We start from the raw sequence: 22595 nt of genomic DNA, 5'->3' as shown, positions 1-22595 counted from the left end.
TAATAATTCTACTCATAGTCTACTCTCTCTAAAAATTTATAATCTACAGCATACACTTGAGCTTCTTCAAAAAGAAATTTTCTAATATTGACATTGGTAGAATTGTTTATTGTATTTTGAAGTTTTCTCTTTTGTTCCTTCAATATTAAAGAAATACCTAGGAATATATTATTATTTGATGTTAGTGGTAATGCACATTTGATTATTTTTTACATTCAGAACTTTCAGATCCTAAAATAAGGAATTTCCTTTTCTTTTAGAACTCCCAAATTTGGAAGCTAAAGTATTTCTTTTTTTTCTTTTGGCTGTGTTAGGTCTTCATTGCTGCTCACAGGTTTTCTCTAGTGCGGCAAGCTGGGGCTACTCTTTGTTGCGGTGCATGGGCTTCTCATTGCGTTGGCTTCTCTTGTTGCAGATCACAGGCTCTAGGCGTGCGGACATCAGTAGTTGCAGCACATGGGTTCAGTAGTTGTGGTGCACAGGCTCAGTAGTTGTGGCTTGTGGGCTTAGTTGCTCCAAGGCATATGGGATCTTCCCGGACCAGGGATCAAACCTGTGTCCCCTGTATTGGCAGGCAAATTCTTAACCACTGCGTCACCGGGGAAGTCCCTAAAGTATTTCTAAATTTTAAAAACAGGCCTTTAGAATAAAAATAAAACATTGTTATCTATGAAGCAAAAGGCTGAGACAGATATTCTGATGCTGTTTTTGAAGTAAGTTGGTCTAAAGAGATAAAAATCTATATTTCAGGAAACAAAAATCTAAAGTCACAGATAAGAATATTTCACCGAATTATAATGGTTTACGTACATCAAAGGATTTAGCATGGTATTATGTTTCTATAATAGGTAAATGTTATTTATCACAGAATACAGGAATCAAGGAAAAAACATTATTTTTTTCATATAAACTTCTGATGAAATAAATATTCTGAAGTATATAAAATTTTCAGAAATCAAATAAAGCAGGAAACAAGCACTTCCAAAAGGCGTAATGCAAAAAATGGTTAAGCAAAGTCTCTTGGCCATAATGGAAGAGTCTCTCTTTTCATTTCCTTCCCTCTCCATTGATGTGTGGCCCTGTTCTCTCCCCATCCTCCACCTCAGTTCCCAATTCTAACAAGAGGATTTAAAAAGCCTTACAAAAATGCATGCAATAAAATAAGAAAAATAAAGAAGAAAATAGACAAATTGGAAGCCAAAAGAGAATGAAATGATGAGGTTAGCAGGATGCTCAGTACAATAGAAGTATCTTAGATTCTAGTGCCATTAGAATTCTATGCAGTTATTAAAAGGAGCCACACATTTTATTCTGATTTTTCTAGCACCAAATGAGAAAATAAAAATACGATCGGTTACTCGTTTTGCATTTTCTATTTATAAAGTTCATCCACTGCTTGAAGAAAGCAGATTTTTGTCCTTGTTCCATCCAAAGGCTATTTTTTTCATGAATTTTCATTAATGGGACATGGAGTAGGAGGAAAGTAGGAATAGAGAGAAAAACAAAAACAACAAAAAGGCGGTATGGATGAAAAAAAAAGAGTACCACTCAACGAAAAAGACTCTGATGGTTGTTACACTCCGGTGACACAGAGACAGAAAGAGGTAATTGACCTCTGGAAGGAGGTGTCTCTCTGTTTAATTTCCTGTAAACCTCTCTCTGTCTTCTCTTCTGAGGCAAATTAGTAAACAATAATCACTTTTCTGTCTGCAGGGATCAGAGGTCTCAGAATACTACTCTCTCCTTTTGCTAGTATAAACTCATTGGAAATTTGGTCACTGACCACAGAAACCACTTTGAAATAAATGTAAGTAAAATGTTTTAGAATATTTTATAGCAAAGTGAGAAATCCCCTGTTCCCTCCACTAAGCTAGTTGAGAAGATAACAGAAAATAATAAACTAATATATGGTCTCTTTCTGTGTTAATACCTAAGGAGAATGTATCATAGGTTTTGGTTGTTTTCAACCTCTCTCTCTCTCTCTATCTCTCTCTCTTTTACACACACACACACACACACACACACACACACGTATATTTGCCTGAGACAACAGAATGGAATGGATAATAAAGGAGAGATTCAGGTAGGTACTAATATGACCATTTTCTTCATCTAAATAATAACCTGAAATGTAGGACAAGTACCTTTATTTCATTGGCTTTATCCAATTAATCATGAGTATTAAAAGACAACACTCTAAGGAGGTTTTTTCTCCATTAAAAATATGAATTTCGGGGCTTCCCAGGTGGCTCAGTGGTTGAGAGTCTGCCTGCCAATGCAGGGGACACGGGTTCGAGCCCTGGTCTGGGAAGATCCCACATGCTGCGGAGCAACTAAGCCCGTGAGCCACAGCTACTGAGCCTGCGTGTCTGGAGCCTGTGCTCCGCAACGAGAGAGGCCACGATAGTGAGAGGCCTGCGCACCGCGATGAAGAGTGGCCCCCGCTCGCCGCAACTGGAGAAAGCCCTCGCACAGAAACGAAGACCCAACGCAGCCAAATATAAATAAATAATTTTTTTAAAAAATTCTAAAAAAAAAATATGAATTTCTCTATGTGAGGGTAAGTGGATATAAAAGTCATGACAGATGTGAAAAAGGTATCTTTCCAAGCACAATGCTGAACATATAAAAGGGGCTCGTTGAATCCTTACTGACTTAGACATCTTTCTTCTTCACTGATATTAGCAAAAAAAAAAAAAAAACTCCATTTGGTAAAACATCAAAGGGCAGAAAATCAGCCCAAAAAGAGGCGAAAATCTTCTGTACATCCCAGCTGGTTCTACTGTGAACTCCTAAAATAGGTAGAGAGCCATGTGAAGCACATGATGGGGTACAAAACTGACAAGCTGGATTCTGGAATACTTTCTTCCTCTTTTCAAGCATCCTTGGTCCGTTTTATTTCTGGACAGAGATAGGGTCATCACAATTCAAGAATTAACTCAAAAACAAAATAGAACAACAACAACAAAAGGTTTACAAAGCCCATCCCATTGGTATACAAGAGTAATTTATTCAGTTTGGCTTCATTTAGCACAAGTGGGTCAAAAAACAATGATGTTTGTGTAAGTGGTAATATTTGGAGAAATGGAATGAAGAATGCATCTGAAGATAAATAGGAATTATAACCACAAAAAAGGAAGGGTACTTACAAATAAAAGGGTATGTATGGAACACAGGAGAACAGGTGAGCTGCCAATGAAATGGGCTTCATAATGCCTCCTCCCCAACACAGCATCTGGAGGCTTCATAAAATCACTCTAATGGGTCAAGCATTGAAGGTCCTGAGAAGGATATTTTTTTAAATAGTTGCATTGTAATTCATTTGGATTCATATAGCAAATAAACTACTCGGTCATTTAGAACAAATTTTTTAAAATACATACTAGGAAAATTTCAGTGGGATAACTAGAAAGGAAAAAATAGCTTGGCTCACCACCTAGAGGAAAAGATCCAACTCAGTAGCATAGCAGGAACAATGTCAAAAAGGCCCTGTAGTACAGGTGAGACACTCTGAGAATGTGTCACCTATCCCTCCCAGTTTGTTTTGCCCACTTTGCCACTAAACTCATCTATGACACAGTAAGAACTCATAGGTACAAAAGATGGAAAAAGGATTGTGTGTTGACATCCAGGAGTTCTACTCAGACCCACCCAGGTAAACTGAACCCAAAGGTAATCCTTCCTCCAGCTCACCTCTTTGGCATGCTTGCTAACTCTGGTTCGTATACTCCTATAACTTATAGCGTGACTCTGATTGTTCCTGTAACTTTCCTGGGGCAATGTTCATACCACCACATCAGAACAGAACAGAATGAAAAACTCATGTTTGCTGGACTGCATGACCCCTTTTCTGGTCAGACTATCCCTTCAGATTGAAGCCTTTGGAGATATGCCAGAGGCAAGTGGAATTCCAAAACCTTTAGTCTTGTATAATTATTTTCTTTCACATATTTTGGAAACTGCTGAACTCTGTTTTATATGTTGCTGTGATTCAAAGGGTGAGTAATTGGGATATGAATACTGGCTATCTTTAGAGGAAATCTCTTTGGATAAATGGAGAAAAACAGCATTATTCCTATAAAATGCCAATTGACACAGCTTTTATAGATAAATATTCACTTTTCCTTTTGTGATGTGGAACCCTAACCTAATTTTGCTTCACAAACATCTCATTCTGGGGGAGGAAAGGATTTTTTTTTTAATGAAACAATCATACATCCTTAAGTACCTGGTGCTAAGATGAGCCTGAAGAAAATGTTAAAAGTATGATGAGTCATAAACTGACGGTAAAGAACCTGATTATTTAACATAAAACTTTCTGCTAAAGATAAGATGTGAAATGTAAGGTCTGCTGGCTGGGAAGGTGACTAACGCGGTCGAGTATGCCTTTACATCATGCAGGCTTTAGGTATGGGTTTCTCTCTCACTCTCTCAGATCCACATGCTGTGGGTTAAATCCATTTTCAGACAGGCTCTTCCAACAACTACATACCTTGCATCCTCTCAGGTTTAATTATTTAAAAATAATATACTCTTTCCCCAGAAGTCCCCCCAAAATCTCACTGGCTCTAGTTGAAACATGAGACCATTGCTGGGCGTTCACTTTAAATCTTCATGCCTTGAACTAACAATGGAGCCCATCGCAAAGCACATGGACTGAGAATGGGAAATGAGTGGCTCCTTAGCGTGAAATTGTGGTCCTGTTACCAACAGCAGAGCAGATAGATGTGGAGTGTCAAATATATTTGACAATTTGACAATATATTTGCAAGATATTCTTCTTTTTTTTTTTTTTTCCACACACACACACTGTATTTTATTTTTACAAGAGATAAATAGACTGACACCAAGCATTGTACATGGATGACCACAACAAAAGCAACAATGATTGCAATTACCAAACATGAAACACACTCATACTATGTCATAATATTGACATTCAGTCCAGTAATCCTCCACTGTAACAGCTCCTTTACTTTGCAGTGAAAATTGATTTGTATATTCTTTGCCTCTGAGTCCTTGTGGGATTTTTTTTTTTTTAATTCAGACAGAAAGTCACAAAAATTATACTCATCCTCATCAGTTCACTCAGTCCCATGTAATTAATTTTTTTTTCATCTTGATTTTTTGTTAGCACTTTTATGAGTTCATCAGTTTTTCATTAGAGTTCTGAAAATGCTTATTCATTCAGTTCAGCAGTACAGTCAGTTACCAGAAACCTGTACTTGTCAGAGTCTTTTCCATGAATTTCTTGAAGATGAAAGCCTTTTATAGGAACATATTTGCAAAAGCATCAGAGTACACCGAGAACTGTCTGTAAATGACAAAAGACTTAAAAATGACCACTGTTAAAGATTTGATGAAAGTTCATAATAATGCAGATATTCTTCTAACATCAGATATAATTCATTAGTGTCTCGCCATACCTGTTTATGTCTTCTACTTGGTAGTTCTAATTTCTGCGGCTTTGAGGACACATAACACTCCTAAATACTTATCCCAGAGACATAAAGACATAAGTCCATGCAAATACTTGTACAAAAATGTTCATAACAGCTAATTTGTAATATCTAAAAAGTGGATGCAACCCAATTCCTATTAATGGGTGAGTGGATAAACAAGTTATGACATATCCATACAATGGAATACCACTGGACAATAAAAAAGAATGAATCATTGATGCATGCAACAACGTGAATAAATTTCAAAATAATTGTGCTGAGTGAAAGAAGCTAGACAAAAAAAGAGTACATATTGGGTGATTCTATTTACATAAAAAGTCTAGAAAATGCAAACTAATCTATAATGACAGAAAGGAGATCAAGATCAGTGATTGCCTATAGAACAGTGGGAGTGGGGGTCAAGGCAGGGAGGGACAAGATGGAAAGATTAAAGAGCTGCACAAGGAAACATTGAGGGGGGAGTGATTGACATGTTCATTATCTTGATCAAGAGTTGGCATTTTTTGCTGTAAAGGACCAGATAGCAAATATTTTAGGCTTTGCAAGCCATATAGTCTCTGTTGCAACTACTCAACTCTGCCATTGCATCATCAAAACAGTTATAGATAAGAAGTAATTAAATGGGTGTGGGTGTGTACCAATAGAACTATTTACAAAATCAGGTGCAGTCTAATTGAGTGTGCAAGCCAATCCCTGCTCTTGGTTATGATGATGGGTTCGAAAGTGTGTACATATAGCAAAACTTATCAAATTGTATACTTTTATTATATGCCTCCATAAAGTTATTAAATAATAAAAACAAGACAAACAACCTTAGCTTCCCCATCACAAAGTGGATAAAGTCTAATCTTCTTACCATGGTATACAAGTCCCTCTATGAACTGGCCTCTATATTCCTCCCTTATCAGATCCGTTGTCATTCCTGGTGGCATTTTTACTCTTTCAGTGCCAAACATACACATCATGCCATTTCACCTCTATGCCTTTGCTTGGGCTTTCTCTCTGTCTTGAATGACCTACTCCTACCAACTGTAAGATTAAACTTGTGCATGTACACTCCCAAGATGCCTTCCTTCTTTCCTTATGTTACCCCTACTATTCCCTTTGCCTCATCTCTATGACTCCATAATAGCCTGTATATTTATGTGTGTGTTCATGTGTATGTGTATACACGTACATATACATACACTCTTGCACGATTACATTGTTCCATAATTTTAACTATATAGCTGAAATTTTTCTCATATATTTAGAATTAAAATGTATTATTACCCCATGTCTGGATACTTGACTGAGTGCTCCCTGTGTCTATTACACCTATCACAGTGTCTGGCACATTTTTTAAAAAAGCAAATAAACCAATAAATCAGTATGGCAGCTATTATTATAACTTTTTTACAGATAACGAAACTGATAGGTAGAGAAATTATATATATAGCCCATAGGCACATGGTTATAAATGGCCAATCTAGTACTGTGAAAGAGCTCCTCTGAATCTAATCTCAAATGCTTTCCACTAATCCTTGCAATTGTTTTTGCTCTGGTTTTGGGGGGTTTTGCTTTGTTCTGTTTTTTGTTTTTTAGTTTTTGCTTTTTAATTGAAAGCTTAACTATATTTCACACTGATGGTTTTATTTTTTTCTGGCGGTGCCACTGCTCTTCCTTCATCTCTTAGATACACCAAAATGAAGACTGCCACCAACATCTATATTTTCAACCTTGCTCTGGCAGATGCCCTAGCAACCAGTACCCTGCCCTTCCAGAGTGTCAATTACCTAATGGGAACATGGCCATTTGGAACCATCCTCTGCAAGATTGTGATCTCCATAGATTACTATAATATGTTCACCAGCATATTCACCCTCTGCACCATGAGCATTGATCGCTACATCGCAGTCTGCCATCCCGTCAAGGCCCTGGATTTCCGCACTCCTCGCAATGCCAAGATCGTCAACATCTGCAACTGGATCCTCTCTTCAGCCATTGGTCTGCCTGTGATGTTCATGGCGACAACAAAGTACCGGCAAGGTGTGTATGGCTGCAGGCCTGAGGGATAGAGAGAATATAGATAGATATGTTGGTGAAGTCATAAGCCAAGTAGAAATTATGGAGTGGTCCCATGCTGTAGTCAAACTGTAATTTTAATGATTCTTTTCAGCAAAATAGTTTTGAATATTTTGAAATAGGAATTTTCCCCTACAATTTTAAGTCCAGTAAACATTTGAAAGAGAAGATAAACCATAATCTATTGGTTCCTGATTTCTCTGCACTTACTTCATCAAAATGATGGGAAAATAAGAACACAGCTCTTTCAAGAGTAATTAGAGCTTAAATCCAAAGAACATTAAGTGGAGGCTTGTTTTAAAATCTCAAGTGGCTGCCTACATGACAAATTTATCTTTTTAGACTTCATTTCAGAATGATAAACCACCCATCAAAAAGTGGAGTTAAGGGAATCCCCTGGTAGTCCAGTGGTTAGGACTCAGCACTTTCACTGCGGTGGTGGCCGGGTTGGGGAACTAAGATCTCGCAAGCCACATGGGTGGCCAAAAAAACCCCAGAAAATGGAATGAAGACATCCATTAGCTGGAAACTCCTATAGAATCTGGACAGTGATTATATTTTTATATCAACTTAGACCCCATAGAGGATCTAGCTCATGGTGACAGATCCATAATTGTTGACTGAATGAAAGCTTAATGTCATCAAAGTGGACAACCTAAATGACATATTTGGAAAACATAACTCTCCCTGAAAATCAAAAGAGAACTGAATTTCTTCCATGATTTCTTTAAATCTTCCTTTTCTGGCTTGTGTAGTAATAGCCATAAGTTAACTCAGGTCAAGGCGATAAATTAGAGAGCAAAATGGCAATCATAACACCTAATGACATCTTTAAAAGTTGTTGCTAATTCTTCCTTATAATTCTTTTCTTCTAGGTTCCATAGATTGTACACTAACATTTTCTCACCCAACCTGGTACTGGGAAAACCTGCTGAAAATCTGTGTTTTCATCTTTGCCTTCATCATGCCTGTCCTCATCATTACGGTGTGTTATGGACTGATGATCTTACGCCTCAAGAGTGTCCGCATGCTCTCTGGCTCCAAAGAAAAGGATCGGAACCTGCGAAGAATCACCAGGATGGTGCTGGTGGTTGTGGCCGTGTTCATTGTCTGCTGGACCCCCATTCACATTTACGTCATCATCAAAGCCTTGATCACAATCCCAGAAACTACTTTCCAGACTGTTTCCTGGCACTTCTGCATTGCTCTAGGTTACACAAACAGCTGCCTGAACCCAGTCCTTTACGCATTTCTGGATGAAAACTTCAAACGATGCTTCAGAGAGTTCTGTATCCCAACTTCCTCCACCATTGAGCAGCAAAACTCCACTAGAATGCGTCAGAACACCAGAGACCTCCCCTCCACGGCCAATACAGTGGATAGGACTAACCATCAGGTATGCAGCTCCTAGGATTGGGTGTACCTCCTGGGGATGACAGAAAAATTATAGAGCTTCTTAAAATCCAAGATTTGAATCCACTGGAAGAGGATCAGTAACCAGGGGATTAAGATCAGTGAGGAGGCGGGGAGGAGGGGAGCAAATTACGATCATTGTGACAGAGAGGCACTTCGTTACATAAGCTGAGCTCTATGTATTTTGTACATATTCATTCAGATATAAAGACATTCCAATCAGATATCCATAAATCTACTAAAAATCTACTATCTTCACAGCCTTTGCTTCTATGCAAAATTAATGACTTCAGCACATTGTGGAAGTGATCTTAATCAAGAATTCTTCTCATTCCCCCCAAAGTTAGGTGTTTCATGCATATCACTCCAGTGTCCCTGTCACTTCTTAAAAGCCAGTCCTGCTCTGGAACTATGGTTACAGAGAAAGTGTCAACACTTTGCCCACTGTAGTGATGGGGGATGATGTTCCCAGCAACTCATTGTCACACCAAAGGAGAAAAGAGGATTAAATGGCCCGTCCCTAACTTTGTTAAGTCCCTGATTTATAAATTTTTATACCTGAACTCTAGAGAAAGCATCAAACTTATTACTTAATTATTAGAACTAAATTCGTTTTGCAACAGTCATCATACCAGCTGAGGTTAACATAATGAGGAGTGACTATTTGTTGGAAGATATATCCCTATGCACAGAAGAGTACAGATGGGAGCTTGCACAGAAGATGCAAGGTTTACACACAACAGAATAATCACATGAGAAATCAAAAGGGAGGAAAGGGAAAAAAAATAATCTGTCTCTAAGCTAATATTGCCTTGTTAAGCTACTGGTTTGGAAACTTTGGAGTCTGACCTGTAAAGTAAATCTGTCACTTAATTATTAAAATTAATTTAAGTAGGTAAATTTCTGAATGATGGTGCCAGCATCCAAAACTCACAGCCTGTGTAATTTTATAACACAGAACTCAAATTCAAACTCCCTGTGAAAGTAAATCCTCATGTCAGGATCTTAGATTAAAGTTTCTAGGGTCAGGGAGAAGAACTGTGGGGACAGATGGCTCCCTAAAAATGATCAGGAGGTCAAGTCGAGGAGCCAGAGGGAGAGCCTGGTTCCCTTAGGATGCAGCTGCTTCCTCTCTGCTTCCTCTTCCCCACCCCTCGCTGTCCCTTGTGACTGCCTCTACTACCACCCAACCCAGCCCAGGCTCACCCCTTCTCACTGACCACAGGACCGATGTAATATGGCCCAGAAGGATCTGCCGTAGCGACGTTAATCCTCATATTCTTGATATTAAATAATGCTAAAATGAACCCAGGAACTTGCAAGCCCTGGGGAGCATGAGGTAATGATGACAGGCCTATTTCCAACCAAAGGGAAATTATTAACTTATTATGTCTCACTTCTAATTCCATTTCAGAAACAAAAGCCAGAAAGAACTGTTTTTCTACTCTGCTTCTTTCTTTCTTTATTTTTTTCTTCACATCAAGACCTCTAAGCTTGCTCCTTTTACTAAGAGGCTCTCCTTCTCAGGGACTCTGGAAATCTTGTGAATAACTTAAAGAGGGTAGGAATTTAAATAGATTTTTCTCTAACCTGAGGATAATACGTTAAGGAATGCAACTTAAAACCCTCAGTCTTAAACTAAGGTTAAAATATTTACCATTGGAGCAAAACGATGGCCATTGTAAAGGATTCGTTCTCTCTCCTTAAGCACCTGTTTATACCCTCCCTCTCCTTTCAGGCACTTCGGGGAGTGGCTGCTGGTATTGTACCCTGGACCACTGCCGGGGCCTCTTGTCATATCTGATCCTCTCAGAACCCTTCACCTGCCTTGCTTTCCTGGAAATACAGCTCCTAACTTGTCTGGTGGAGCGTTTTTCCTGAGTTCAGCATGAGTGTCCTTCAGCTGCCCCGACACTGCCCTTGACTCCCCTCCAAATCCAGCAGTTTCACAGCCACATGTGTGGTTCTTGCACAGCCAGAGAGAGGAGAAAGGAAGCTAACTGGGGAAGCTCTGGGCTAAGTAACCAAAAGGTTTGCTTTAAAAATACATCCAAATGGGGCTTATCTTCATTGCTGCCTCTCTGAAGCAGCGTCAGTGTCAGATAACTGCAGAAACACATTAGCCCTGGAATTGGCTGCTTTCCCAAGACGCCTAGCTGGGAGAGCTGGACACAGAAGAGTGGATACCAGGAAAAGAGGAAAAGACACTCTGACATATTTGAAAATTAAGATAAATCAAATATCCCTTTCACTAATCTCCACTGATGTGTCATCATTAGAATCAAGGCAGTTACACACAGACATCTGGAACAATACATAAGTCTTTGGTAATATTTTCACTAATATATCAAAATAATAAAATTATTTGGGGGAAAAATTGGAGACTTTACGGCTGTGTCTATAGGACATTGATTCGCTTACAAATTCAGTATCTGACAGAGAGGTGTTTTTTTTTTTTTTCTTTTTTTTTTTAAGTCATGAACCGTCATGTTAGGAAACAAAGCTAATTGGATTTGCATTAACTGTTTAACTTCTGTCTGTACCATTGTAGATGTTTATGTCCTGCCTATCTATGTTATTTGTATTTTCTCCAAGAAATATGTTGTACTGTATGTGTCACATGTCAAGCACATTAGTCAACTTCATATTCTGCAGATCACAGATCCAATATCAAACCTTCCCAGGGTGTCTGTATTCTGACAACTGTACACTGAGATCATGTCCATGCAACGCAAAGTCAAGTGGAGAGTTGGCAGTTATCAAGGTAATTTGATCATATAAAAAAATTATGTGCCCAAGATAAACTTTGAGTCATACTTACATAGGTAAGGGCTACTTGGTCAGCTTTTGCTGCATAACAAATCATTCCAAAATTTAATGACTGAAAGCAACCATTTATTTAGTTTACAATTCTATAGATCAGTCATTTGGGCTGGGCTGGGCTAGACAGCTCTTCCAGTCTTAGCTGGGCTCACTCTGTGGTGAGCCGCTCTGTGGGCTGTCAGCCAGCTGATCTAAGGTGGCCATAGCGAAAATGGCTAGCTCCTCATGGATCCTCATCTACCATCATCTGTGTTAGCCCAGGCTTGTTCTCACGGCCATCACAGGTTCTAGGTTCAAAGGGTGGGAAAACAGACTCCACCTATTGATGGAGCTGCAGTCACATTGCGAAGGTGTGTGGATGTAGGGAGGGAAGTCACTGTGGCCACTTTTGCTAACCATCTACAGTAAGCACATGGGGCATGGGGCAGGTTAGCCTTAGCTTCCTGAGAGCACAAATTATATCTGCCTGGCTCCTTCTTGTATCTCCAGTATCTGCCTAGCACAGTGAAACGTACTCCAAAAACATCTGTTGAATAAATGAATGATTGAATAAATATCTTTTGATATTTCAGGAGATATGGAGCGGGTAGGAATGACCCCTTTCTTACCACTGATTGACAAGCTAAAGGATTGTGTAATACCCTGACATTATTTCAGGCTCTCCCTTCAGTAAAAAAAATGTTCACAGGAGAGATTCTTCATTTTTTCTCTCCAGCCTTTAGTCCTCTGATCCAAAGTTACACTTTTCAAAAATTTTCTTACATTGGTGCTTGCCGTCTAATTTTATTTTTAATAAGTGCTATTGATAAGGAGGTCAAGAACTAGACTCAGTGCCCTAAAGAGCTCATACCCTGGCTCAATGTGGAAAATAAAAAATAAAAAAAGATGATCTCCTATTCTTTTATGCATTCCAGGGTCCAGCGTACTGCTCCAGCTGTAGTGATTCATACCTGATTTATGTTCAGCTTGTTGTCTTTATGTCTTCCAGACCTTTGGTAGGTAGACTTAGGCAAAGACATTCATTTTCCATCTGCTCTCAATGCAATTTAATTTCTTTGTACCCTGTTGTTGTCCTCATTGGATTCCACTTGGCTTCAAAACACTCCCATCATTTGCTCAAATCAGTCCAGGTCCAACTCAGACCTGAGATGCTGGCCTGCCTTCACTGCTTGGTTTCCACCCTGATCACATACTCTAATGTATTTTTAGTTTTGACACCTAGATTATTTTTTAATGTATAGCATTATATGGGAAAAGAAAACTCTGTTATGTCAGTTAGATTACTATTTAAAGAGTTTGCATTCACTATAACCATAATAATAATGTTATCTTACTCTTATATGATAGCATGCAGATTAAAAAGTGCTTTTATCACATCGGCTTCCTATAATAACCCTAATGGGTAAACATGAAAAAAATAAATGTTCAGGGAGGTTAAGTGATTATACAAGATCAAACCACCAGTAAGAGGCAGAACAGAGACAAATATCTAGACTTCTCATATTAATCCAAAACTTTTCTCTGCTATCCCACAAAATACCACTTTGCACTCAAATATTAGCGTATGGTCTCAGGCAGAGGATCTCAAGCTTTACAGTGAGCTCCAGAAAGTGTAGCTTTTGAGGAACTCTAAGAAATCTGGTTCATTGAGTCAAGGTAGGGTCCAATAATCTGAATTTTGAACAAAACACTAAATTGAAAGCTGATTTAAAATGTAACTTCATCCAAACACTACCAAAGTTACTGTTTTCTCTAACCTGAGTAACCCATTCGGTCAAGCTGATTGATACTAATTTTTTTCACCTAATGAATCTTGTGTTTAGCAAAATAATGTAGTTATCTTGTGACAAAGACTTAACTTTCTAATATATCAATCAGTGAGTCTTATAGAACAAAGTAATATAACAATGATAAAGCTAACATTATGGTACCTCCTGCTAACTCCTCATCAATATGGCAAGCCCATTCCTAAACCCTTGGGTTACTATTTTTTAAGCAGCTTCTTGACATTTTGATCAAAGTAGCAGGTCAAGGAATGAGGAGATGCTTTGCATTTGTGTTAACTAAAAAACTATATTATCCCCAGCTAAACTAAAAGCAGAAGCCTAATTTGTCAAATCACTCTCAAAAGTTGGCTCTCGATTTTTTTACAAGACATCTGTGGAGAACCAATTTGAGAAGGAAAAGCATTTCAATTCCATGACAAAAGTCCCAGATGAGGATAGCTCACAAAATTACCAGGTTTGACCACATTAATGCATATTTCGTGAATGAGGCCAAAGTGGCTATTCTTTCAATTCTTTGGTTTAAAAAGAAAACAGTTCCAGTTAGGAGTGTGCGTGTGTGTGTGTGTGTGTGAGAGACAGAGAGAGAGCACACTCATGCATGATATAGGCGTGCTTCTATGCATGTGCAGTACTAGGGTATATCTAAGTTTAAAATGAATTATCCCTTTCATAAATATAGCAGAAGAGCTTAATATGTTTCTGTAAATTGGCTACAATCTGGGATGAGAAAATATTGTTTACTTGGAAATATGTTTATTGCCACAAAATATTTGACTATTAGTAATAACAGACCTAAATAGACATTTCTCCAAAGAAGACATACAGATGGCCAACTGGCACATGGAAAGATGCTCAATATCACTAATTATTAGAGAAATGCAAATTAAAACAACAATGAGGTATCATCTCATACAAGCCAGGATGACCATCATTAAAATGTCTACAAATAATAAATGCTGGAGAGGGTGTGGAAAAAAAGGAACCTTCCTACACTGTTGGTGGGAATGTAAAATGGTGCAGCCACTATGGAGAACAGTATAGAGGTTCCTTAAAAAACTAAAAGTAGGGTTACCATATGATCCTGCAATCCCACTCCTGGGCATATGTCCAGACAAAACTCTAATTTGAAAAGATACGTGCACCCCAATGTTCACTGCAGCACTATTTACAACAGCCAAGACATGGAAGCAACCTAAATGTCCATGGACAGAGGAATGGATAAAGAAGATGTGGTACATATATAGTATGGAATATTTCTCAGCCACAGAAAAGAATGAAATAACGCCATTTGTAGCAACATGGATGGACCTAGAGATTACCATACTATGTAAAGTCAGTCAGAAAGGGAAAGACAAATACCATATGATATCACTTATGTGTGGAATCTAAAAATATGATACAAATGAACTTATTTCCAAAACAGAAACAGACTCACAGACACAGAAAACAAACTTATGGTTATCAAAGGGTTTAATGGCAGGGAGGAGATAAATTAGGAGTTTGGGATTAACATACACACGCTACTATACATAAAAGAGGTAAACAAGAAGACCTATTGTATAGCACAGGAAACTATATTCAATATCCTGTAATAACCTATAATGGAAAAGAATTTGAAAAAGAATATATATATATATACGTATAACTGAATCACTTTGCTGCACACTTAAAACTAACACAAAATTGTAAATTAACTATACTTCAATAAAAAATGGTTTAAAAAAGGAATTACAATATTTGCATTGAATAAATTTAGGTTTATGTTAAAAAAAAAAAAAAAAAAAAAGACTGTTAGTAATAACATTTATTGACTGGTTTGTATCCAGTATATCTTATTTAATCATATGAGGTGTGGATTATCTCTGCAGTTGAGGAAACCAATGTTTAAGGAATTAACTTGCCTAAGGTCATAGGTAAAGAGCAGTGGCTGAGGAATGAACCCAGTTGAATTTGATATTATAACCCAGACTTTTAATTAATGTGCCCTACTATCCCCCTAGTCTGGTTTTCACTGCACTCAGTGGTGCCTCCTAGAACTAAATTTTAACATTTATATACTGACAGTTTGAATGCCATAAGGCCTTTATATAGGCTTGTTTAGATGTATTCTTAGTGTATTTGCATATCTGTATGTAAAAGTAAACACTCACATAGATTAATGATGATCACGGGGAATTAGAAATCCAATAATGGGGATCATGGTTACCATTATATGAGCTCAAATTATTTGACTAAAATCTTTTGCTGTCAGTAAAGTCATATTGACTCTTACTGAATGATAGAATTTTCTTTTCCACAGTTAAAATTTTTCATTAACGTCAGAGAAGTTCATTTAATATTTTCATAAACTGACCTTTAGGATTGTGAGTCCAATCACATTTATCCTACTAGAGAAGGCAGCTTGGAGGGCTGGTGGTGCCAGAGGGACCAGGACAGGGAATCAGGTGAATGTTCTAGTTGTCATGCTGTCCCTGACCAGCATGTGATGGAGGAAACCCTTCATCTTGCAAGAACTCAGTCTTTTCAGCTATCACCTTAGTGGGCTGACCCAGAAGATTGTTCTGTACAGCAGAACAGTACAGTGAACACTGATATATGAATTAGCTAGAGTTCTTCCTGACTGAATACTATGAACTTTCAGGGAGGTTGAGTTTTAAAGATTGGATTAAGTAATATAATTACTGCAGCATTTTCTTGTGCTTGTTATTCCAATTAATGTAACTAACTGATAAAATATGGCAACACGCTTTTCTTTAAAAAATTAACTCAAAATGATGTGTCATTAATTTGGCTACCTTAAGTGGTAAATTGCTATTTTATAAACATTTATCATGAAAAAGTCCTCACATTGAGATTTAGTGTATTGGAACATGTTAATCTTATTTCCTTTTTTTTAAACTTTTTGTTTTATATTGGAGTATAGTTGATTAACAATGTTGTGTTAGTTTCAGTTGTACAACAAAGTGATTCAGTTAAACATATAAATGTATCTATTCTTTTTAGCTTTGGGAGCCAGCTATGAGAGGCAGATTCTTTTCCCTTTTAACTTTCTACAACACATGTATTCTTACTTCCACGTTTATGAATTTGAAATGCAGTTTTATAGTATTTTTTGCTTTTATATTTTTTTCCTCACTTCAAACAACATTACCATTGGAATGAAGTTGACCAGCCACTAACTTTTGAATATCATTCTGATGTGGTTATCTTTTGGTCAGTTGCAATAAATATTTACAAATCGCTACAATTTTTTAAAAATTATAAAATTATTTTGAGGGTGACATTGTGAAAACTACAACTTTCTAGAATAAAATATGTCTTAATATTTCCTTTCTGATTATTATCTCCCTGGAAATCAAGAACCTAGAGCCATAACTTTTGTCTGCCTTCTCCCTTTACACTCAAGAATTTCTTTCTTACATAGTAGAGTTCCTAGTTTTGAAATGAGTAGAAACTTTTCATGATGAAAAGAAATATTAGAACCATATTGTCTATGATTTATACTTTTACTGCAATAAAATAACATATATATAAAATAAATAAAATACCATATAATATAACATACCAATACCAATAAAATACCATATAAATAGAATACTATATATATATACATATACACACACACACACACACACACACATATATATATATATATATATATATATATATATATATATATATACACACACACACATATGGTGTGGGTAAGTGGAGGTTAGAAACAGGATTTATTCTGAGTGCTAAAAAATTGTAATAGTACTTTTTCAAAACATGAATGTCTTTCCTGATACATATCCAAAAGATTAAAATGCCAGCTTTCAAGACCCCATGTGAGTTTGGTCATCCCCATTGCCAATGATGTATGCAGAAGGAATGAATATCTGGCAATATAAATATTAACCATACGTGGGTGGGAGATTAGTATGAATTTAATTTAGTGCTTGTTGCTTCACCGTGAATCAAAGGAAATGAACCACTTTTTCTTTCTATAACACCTACCTTATTAGGAACACATGCAAATAACTAGCCTGATAAATTAGTTCCATGTAATTACAAATATCAAATAAATATAAGCTGAAAGTTTCACTATAATTTAAAATAATGGCCCCCTCAGTCCAAGAATGAGAATGAATATGTAGAAAAATAATTCATACTATTTGTCTGTATAGAGTGCAGTATTTATTAGGAAGGAAGGAAGAAAGGAAGGAAGGGAGAGAAAAAAGCTGACTCACAGAATATATTTTGTGTTAGAAATTAGTCACATTCTTCCTACTATTGTTTTCCATATAGACAACAGAAATTCAGGGATACTGGAAATCTACAAAATCTATCAAGCCCTACTTATTTCCCTTTTTTTCTACATACATTATCAAATCTTCATAAAGATTTAAAAACATTATATATATTATATATATGATCCAGAGTCCCATATGATATGTCTAAGTCCCTTAAAGCACAAGAAATGAATAAAATTTTTCTTGTGATAAAATAGGTACCTCTAAGACATCTGATATGAAAGCAAAAAAGTAAAGTCTATGGAAATTGACATTAATAAATAAGAATATCTTAAGAAAAGTCAAATTACTAAAAATAAACTTAACAATGAGAAAATTCAGTGAATAGTGGATGTGAAATAGAGTATGGCCATTCTATGTTTCACAATGCAATCACCAATTTAATCCATCCCATAATTTACCAACTTAGCAAAAATAACTCACTCTTGTTCTTTCTTTTTCTCTGTCATGTCAGCTAACATGTTCTTATACTCAGAAATCCTCAAATATAGTTACATGTGAGCTCATTCAAATTCAAAACATCAACTTTTAAAAAATGCTGTTTTTGAGATGCTCTTTGGAAACAGACGAGATACATGTCACTCCTAGAACCTTAAAATGCTGCAGATAGAGGCTTGCAGAACGGCTAGTATGCACTTTAACAACTGAAGATTTTTCTGGTTATTTCAGAAATTCAGTGGAACAAATAACCTTTCAAATGGCTACACTGTAGTAAATATCAACAACTAAATCCCAATAATGTGATTGGATTTATCAAGAAGATGAAAAATATTTATGGTTCTTAGAATATTGGAACTGAAAAAGTATGTAGATCATCTAATCCAAACCTCCTGATGTTACAAATGGGGAAATTGTAGGCCAGAAATGTATTTTTTTATTGTATGCTTTTTTCCAAATATAAAATATATAATTGTGAGAATCTTTTCAAATACCTAGTTTCCAAATAGAGTTTTTAAAAATTGTGACTAAAGAAAAAGATAGATAATTATATTTTATGTAAACTCTACTATGTGTAAATTTAATTTAAAATATCAGCAGATAAAGGGAAACTTTATAATTAAATAAGAATAGCAAATATAATATAAAATCTTAAAAATTTAGATGGCTCATTTATTTGGTCAGATCCTACCATTGACCAGCTGAATTTCCCTGTGGAATTTTCTGAAACTGTCTATATTTCAATGTCCTTATATGTAAGAATGGTCGTAACTATAGTGTCTAACACTTATTTTGATGTGAATGTGATGCATAATTATCCATGTAAAATACATAGCACAGTGCCAGGAAACTGGCCAATAATACTAGTCTAAGCCACTCAGTGAGGCTTTACTGTTTTCATCTCCTCTATTCTCTTTCCCCCAAGAAGTTGAATTATAGCTCTTATAATGAAAAGTTTAAAGGAATGAACTAATGCTGCTAAAAGGGATCGTAAAGTTGGTCTATCCCAACATTTCTCAACCTTGGCTCTAGTGACATTTTGGGCCAGATAATTCTCTGTTGTGAGGGGATGCATATTGCAGGATGTCTAGCAGCCTCCCTGTCTTCTACCCACTAGATGCCAGTATCACCCACCCATCCCCAGTTGTGACAGCCAAAATGTCTCCAGACATTGCCCCCCCCAAAAAAAACAATCAGTTGAAAACTATTAGGGTAAATATCAGTTGAGAACCACTGGTCTAACCTGACCAACTATGTTTAATAGATGAAGAAACATCAAGGTCCAAATTAGTCATGTCCTTAAAGCACCACCTGAGAGTTGGAACTAGACCCCAGGTATTCTGACTTTAGACTAGATCTCCTCTGAAATATCACACTGATTTCTCAAATAAAGCTTTAGTCTGCACTGCTAACCAGTTGCAAAGAATAAGACTCAATATTAATGGAAGACAAGAGGAAAGCAAAATTCTTCAACCCTGATTTTATTTCAAGCTTCTCTTTCAGAGAAACGATCTTCAGCCTGAAACATTATTAAGAAAGAATTGAAGACCAGTAAAGGTGAAGATATTGTTAGAGAACATTCAGAAATGAGGTTGAATCTCTTGGAGATCTTAAAACACTAAGAGAACTTGTAAATGAAACACAATTAATGAAACACAAATCATAACTTCAAAGGCAAAGGAGTTATGAAAACTACAAAGACTATGTAGCTTTGTGTTAATTGTTTTTAGAACCTAGATCAGATTATTAAAGTGTATTTTGAGAGCACTTAGAAAGGAAGCAGTAACCTCTAGGAGGTGAGATAAGTTCTCAAGAATTAGTTACAAGACAAATTTTATTTTCTTAGAGGACAGAGAAATCAGGTACCCCAGTATCAATAGTGTTTTTAACAAGAGATTTGACAGGCTCTTGTTAATTTCTACACTTCTATCCTATATTGAATTATGATCTGAATATAATGGTACAGCTTTGATTCCCACCTGAAGAGTCCCAATCAATGGAGAAATGCTCAATAACCTATGATCGGGTAAGGAGTCAAACATACTAGAAGAGTGAGAAAAAAACTAAAACTATAGTAGTTACTAGAAGAAAAACTTTAGTCCAAAAATCCAATTATAGAAAGATAGAATGTGAGTGATAACAGATGTGAAAAAAGTCATAAAGATTTTATTTCATGAACCAACAATATGATATAGGCCATATCAACTCTTGCAATTATAGATAATTACATCAAAAGAATTTTGGTGTCTAGAACCAAAGAAATATTAACCTCACTCTAATAGACAACACACTTCAGGAATGAAATAAGCAAAATAGATTGTGTTCAGAGATAAACAACCAAGAAGGCAAAAGGAGTTAAAATTCTTTAATATGACAAATGGTTGAAATAAGTGCACCTGATTACCTGGGAAATAGAAGGCTCAAACGGCACAAGATAGTTATCTTCATATACTTAAAGGGACGTGAGCACGGAATTGGACTTACCAATACGACTCCAATAATTAAAGCCAACAGGTGGAAGCTACAGGGAAAGGGATTGCAATACAACCAAAGAAAGAATTTTCTAAGCTTTGAGACACTAAGATTCCCTTGTCACTGGAAGTCTTGAATGTACAAACATCAGCATTTTGCCTACATAAAAGGGGATGTTACAAGAACTCAAGTGTTAAGATTTGATGTTTAGGGAATCAGAACAAATGACTCTTTCATAAGTTTTTTAGTTTTTACAAGTTCTACTGAGTTCCTATAGAAAATGCTAATATGTGGTCTGTTAAAAAATAGCTTTTAGACAAATGTTCAGAAATGTTGCATATCTTATTTTGGTCATGGGGACTGATGCTTGGATTAGCATTTTAAAGGCTTTGAAAAGCCCTATTATATTTGTGTGTGTGTGTGTGTGTGCTGCATTTAGTTCTGTATTTATACTTGCATCTTGTCCTTTAAACTAAAGTTCTCAAATTTATCTGAGCACAGTCTCAGTTTTTCAAGAGACACGTTGTAACATCTCACAGAATGGTTTCCGCTAAGCATTTCAAAAAGCCCACTGTAGATCATTAGTCCCAGTTATGGACAAATCTGTTCCAAATCCAATGTTTTACTAGAATAAATGGCAATGTCCCATAATGTCAGGCATTAACCAGGGTTCTAAAATTGATTATCAATCTCTTATTCTCACTCATTCAAAATATATGATCTAAATACAAACAAGATATTGAAACTTCATATCTCTGAAAATAGAACAGGTTGTGTTTTGTTTGGGTTTTCACTTTTGTTTTGCTTTGTTTTGAAGCCTCTCACTTTCTGGTTACAATCCTAAAGGAGAAAATCTTTTAAAAGTGATCTATAGTCAACTGTGAGAAGCATGCCAAAGGTTAAATAATTACAATCTTTCTTGTGAAAGAATGCAAGATAGAAGCCAAGCCACCTGGGTTCTGGTGCCAGGCTGCAGATAACCAGCTGTGTGGACTTGGCATCCCATGCTAATGGCTGCCAAGGGGACCTCTTCATAAGCAGGACTTTCCCAGCTTCTGTTGATGGCCAGTGAATTAGGGCTCATTTCTGGGCTTGATTAATTACCCCTATTCAGAGTCTGGGGGCTAGCTTCTCGTAGTGAACAACAAAAGTAACCACCAAAGCTTCCTTTTGTGAAAGATTTTGTTATATTGAACAAAAAATTCATATTAAAAGCAGAAGGAAGCATATGGCATATTGAGTCTGGATCCTTTGAACTACCAGATTATTCCACCTCTCCTTGAATTCTTCTTCACTGAAGTGTGACCCCTTGTTATACTCTAGATCCCAATATGTTTGATTCCGGCAATGGAACTTGGAAGAAGGGATGAGTTATCCATTATTTAGGTAAATGGAGATCTTTACCTATGAGTCATCCACTCCCAAAGTTTTTTTGTGTGGCTCTGTTATTATGGCTTCTGTAATGAATGGGATTTTGAAGTCCATTACTGGCTGAAACACTAATCAGCTTCAGAAGTACCCAAGTCTGGTACTGGCTTCAACTGTAACTTTGGATGGCATCACAAATAGGACAGAGAAAATGGAAGTGGAAGAGAGTGCTGCAAAGAGCAAAAATAAAAATATTAAATGGGCTTTTCTCAACCAATACTCTTGGGCCTGTCACTTCCCCTCTCAAGACCTCTATTTCCTCCCATAGATTAATGAAATTGGAAAAGGCAATCTTTTAAACTCCTTCCAGGGATAGGAAGCACATGTCAATCATTGTATGGATAGAGATTAAAAGTGCTTTAAATAAGCTTCAGTTTGAACCTAAAAGCTTTTCAAAACTTTACTTTTCAAAA

At 36.6% G+C, this 22595-nt stretch overlaps 1 protein-coding gene across 1 annotated transcript in view; it reads left to right on the top strand.

Moving 5' to 3' along the window:
* The window catches only part of OPRM1 (opioid receptor mu 1), a 43996-nt gene extending 26868 nt beyond the window's left edge, over positions 1–17128 (top strand). Inside the window, 4 exon segments of the mRNA XM_082404694.1 lie at positions 7138–7490; positions 8402–8922; positions 10648–10686; positions 10688–17128. Coding sequence (XP_082260820.1) covers positions 7138–7490; positions 8402–8922; positions 10648–10686; positions 10688–10831 — 1057 coding nt within the window. The 3' untranslated portion in view covers positions 10832–17128.
* Positions 17129–22595: the final 5467 nt, after the last annotated feature.

The sequence above is a fragment of the Balaenoptera borealis genome (assembly GCF_965194805.1).
Source record: "Balaenoptera borealis genome assembly, chromosome: 9".
Lineage (NCBI taxonomy): Eukaryota > Metazoa > Chordata > Mammalia > Artiodactyla > Balaenopteridae > Balaenoptera > Balaenoptera borealis.
This window is presented reverse-complemented; position numbering and strand designations above follow the sequence as displayed.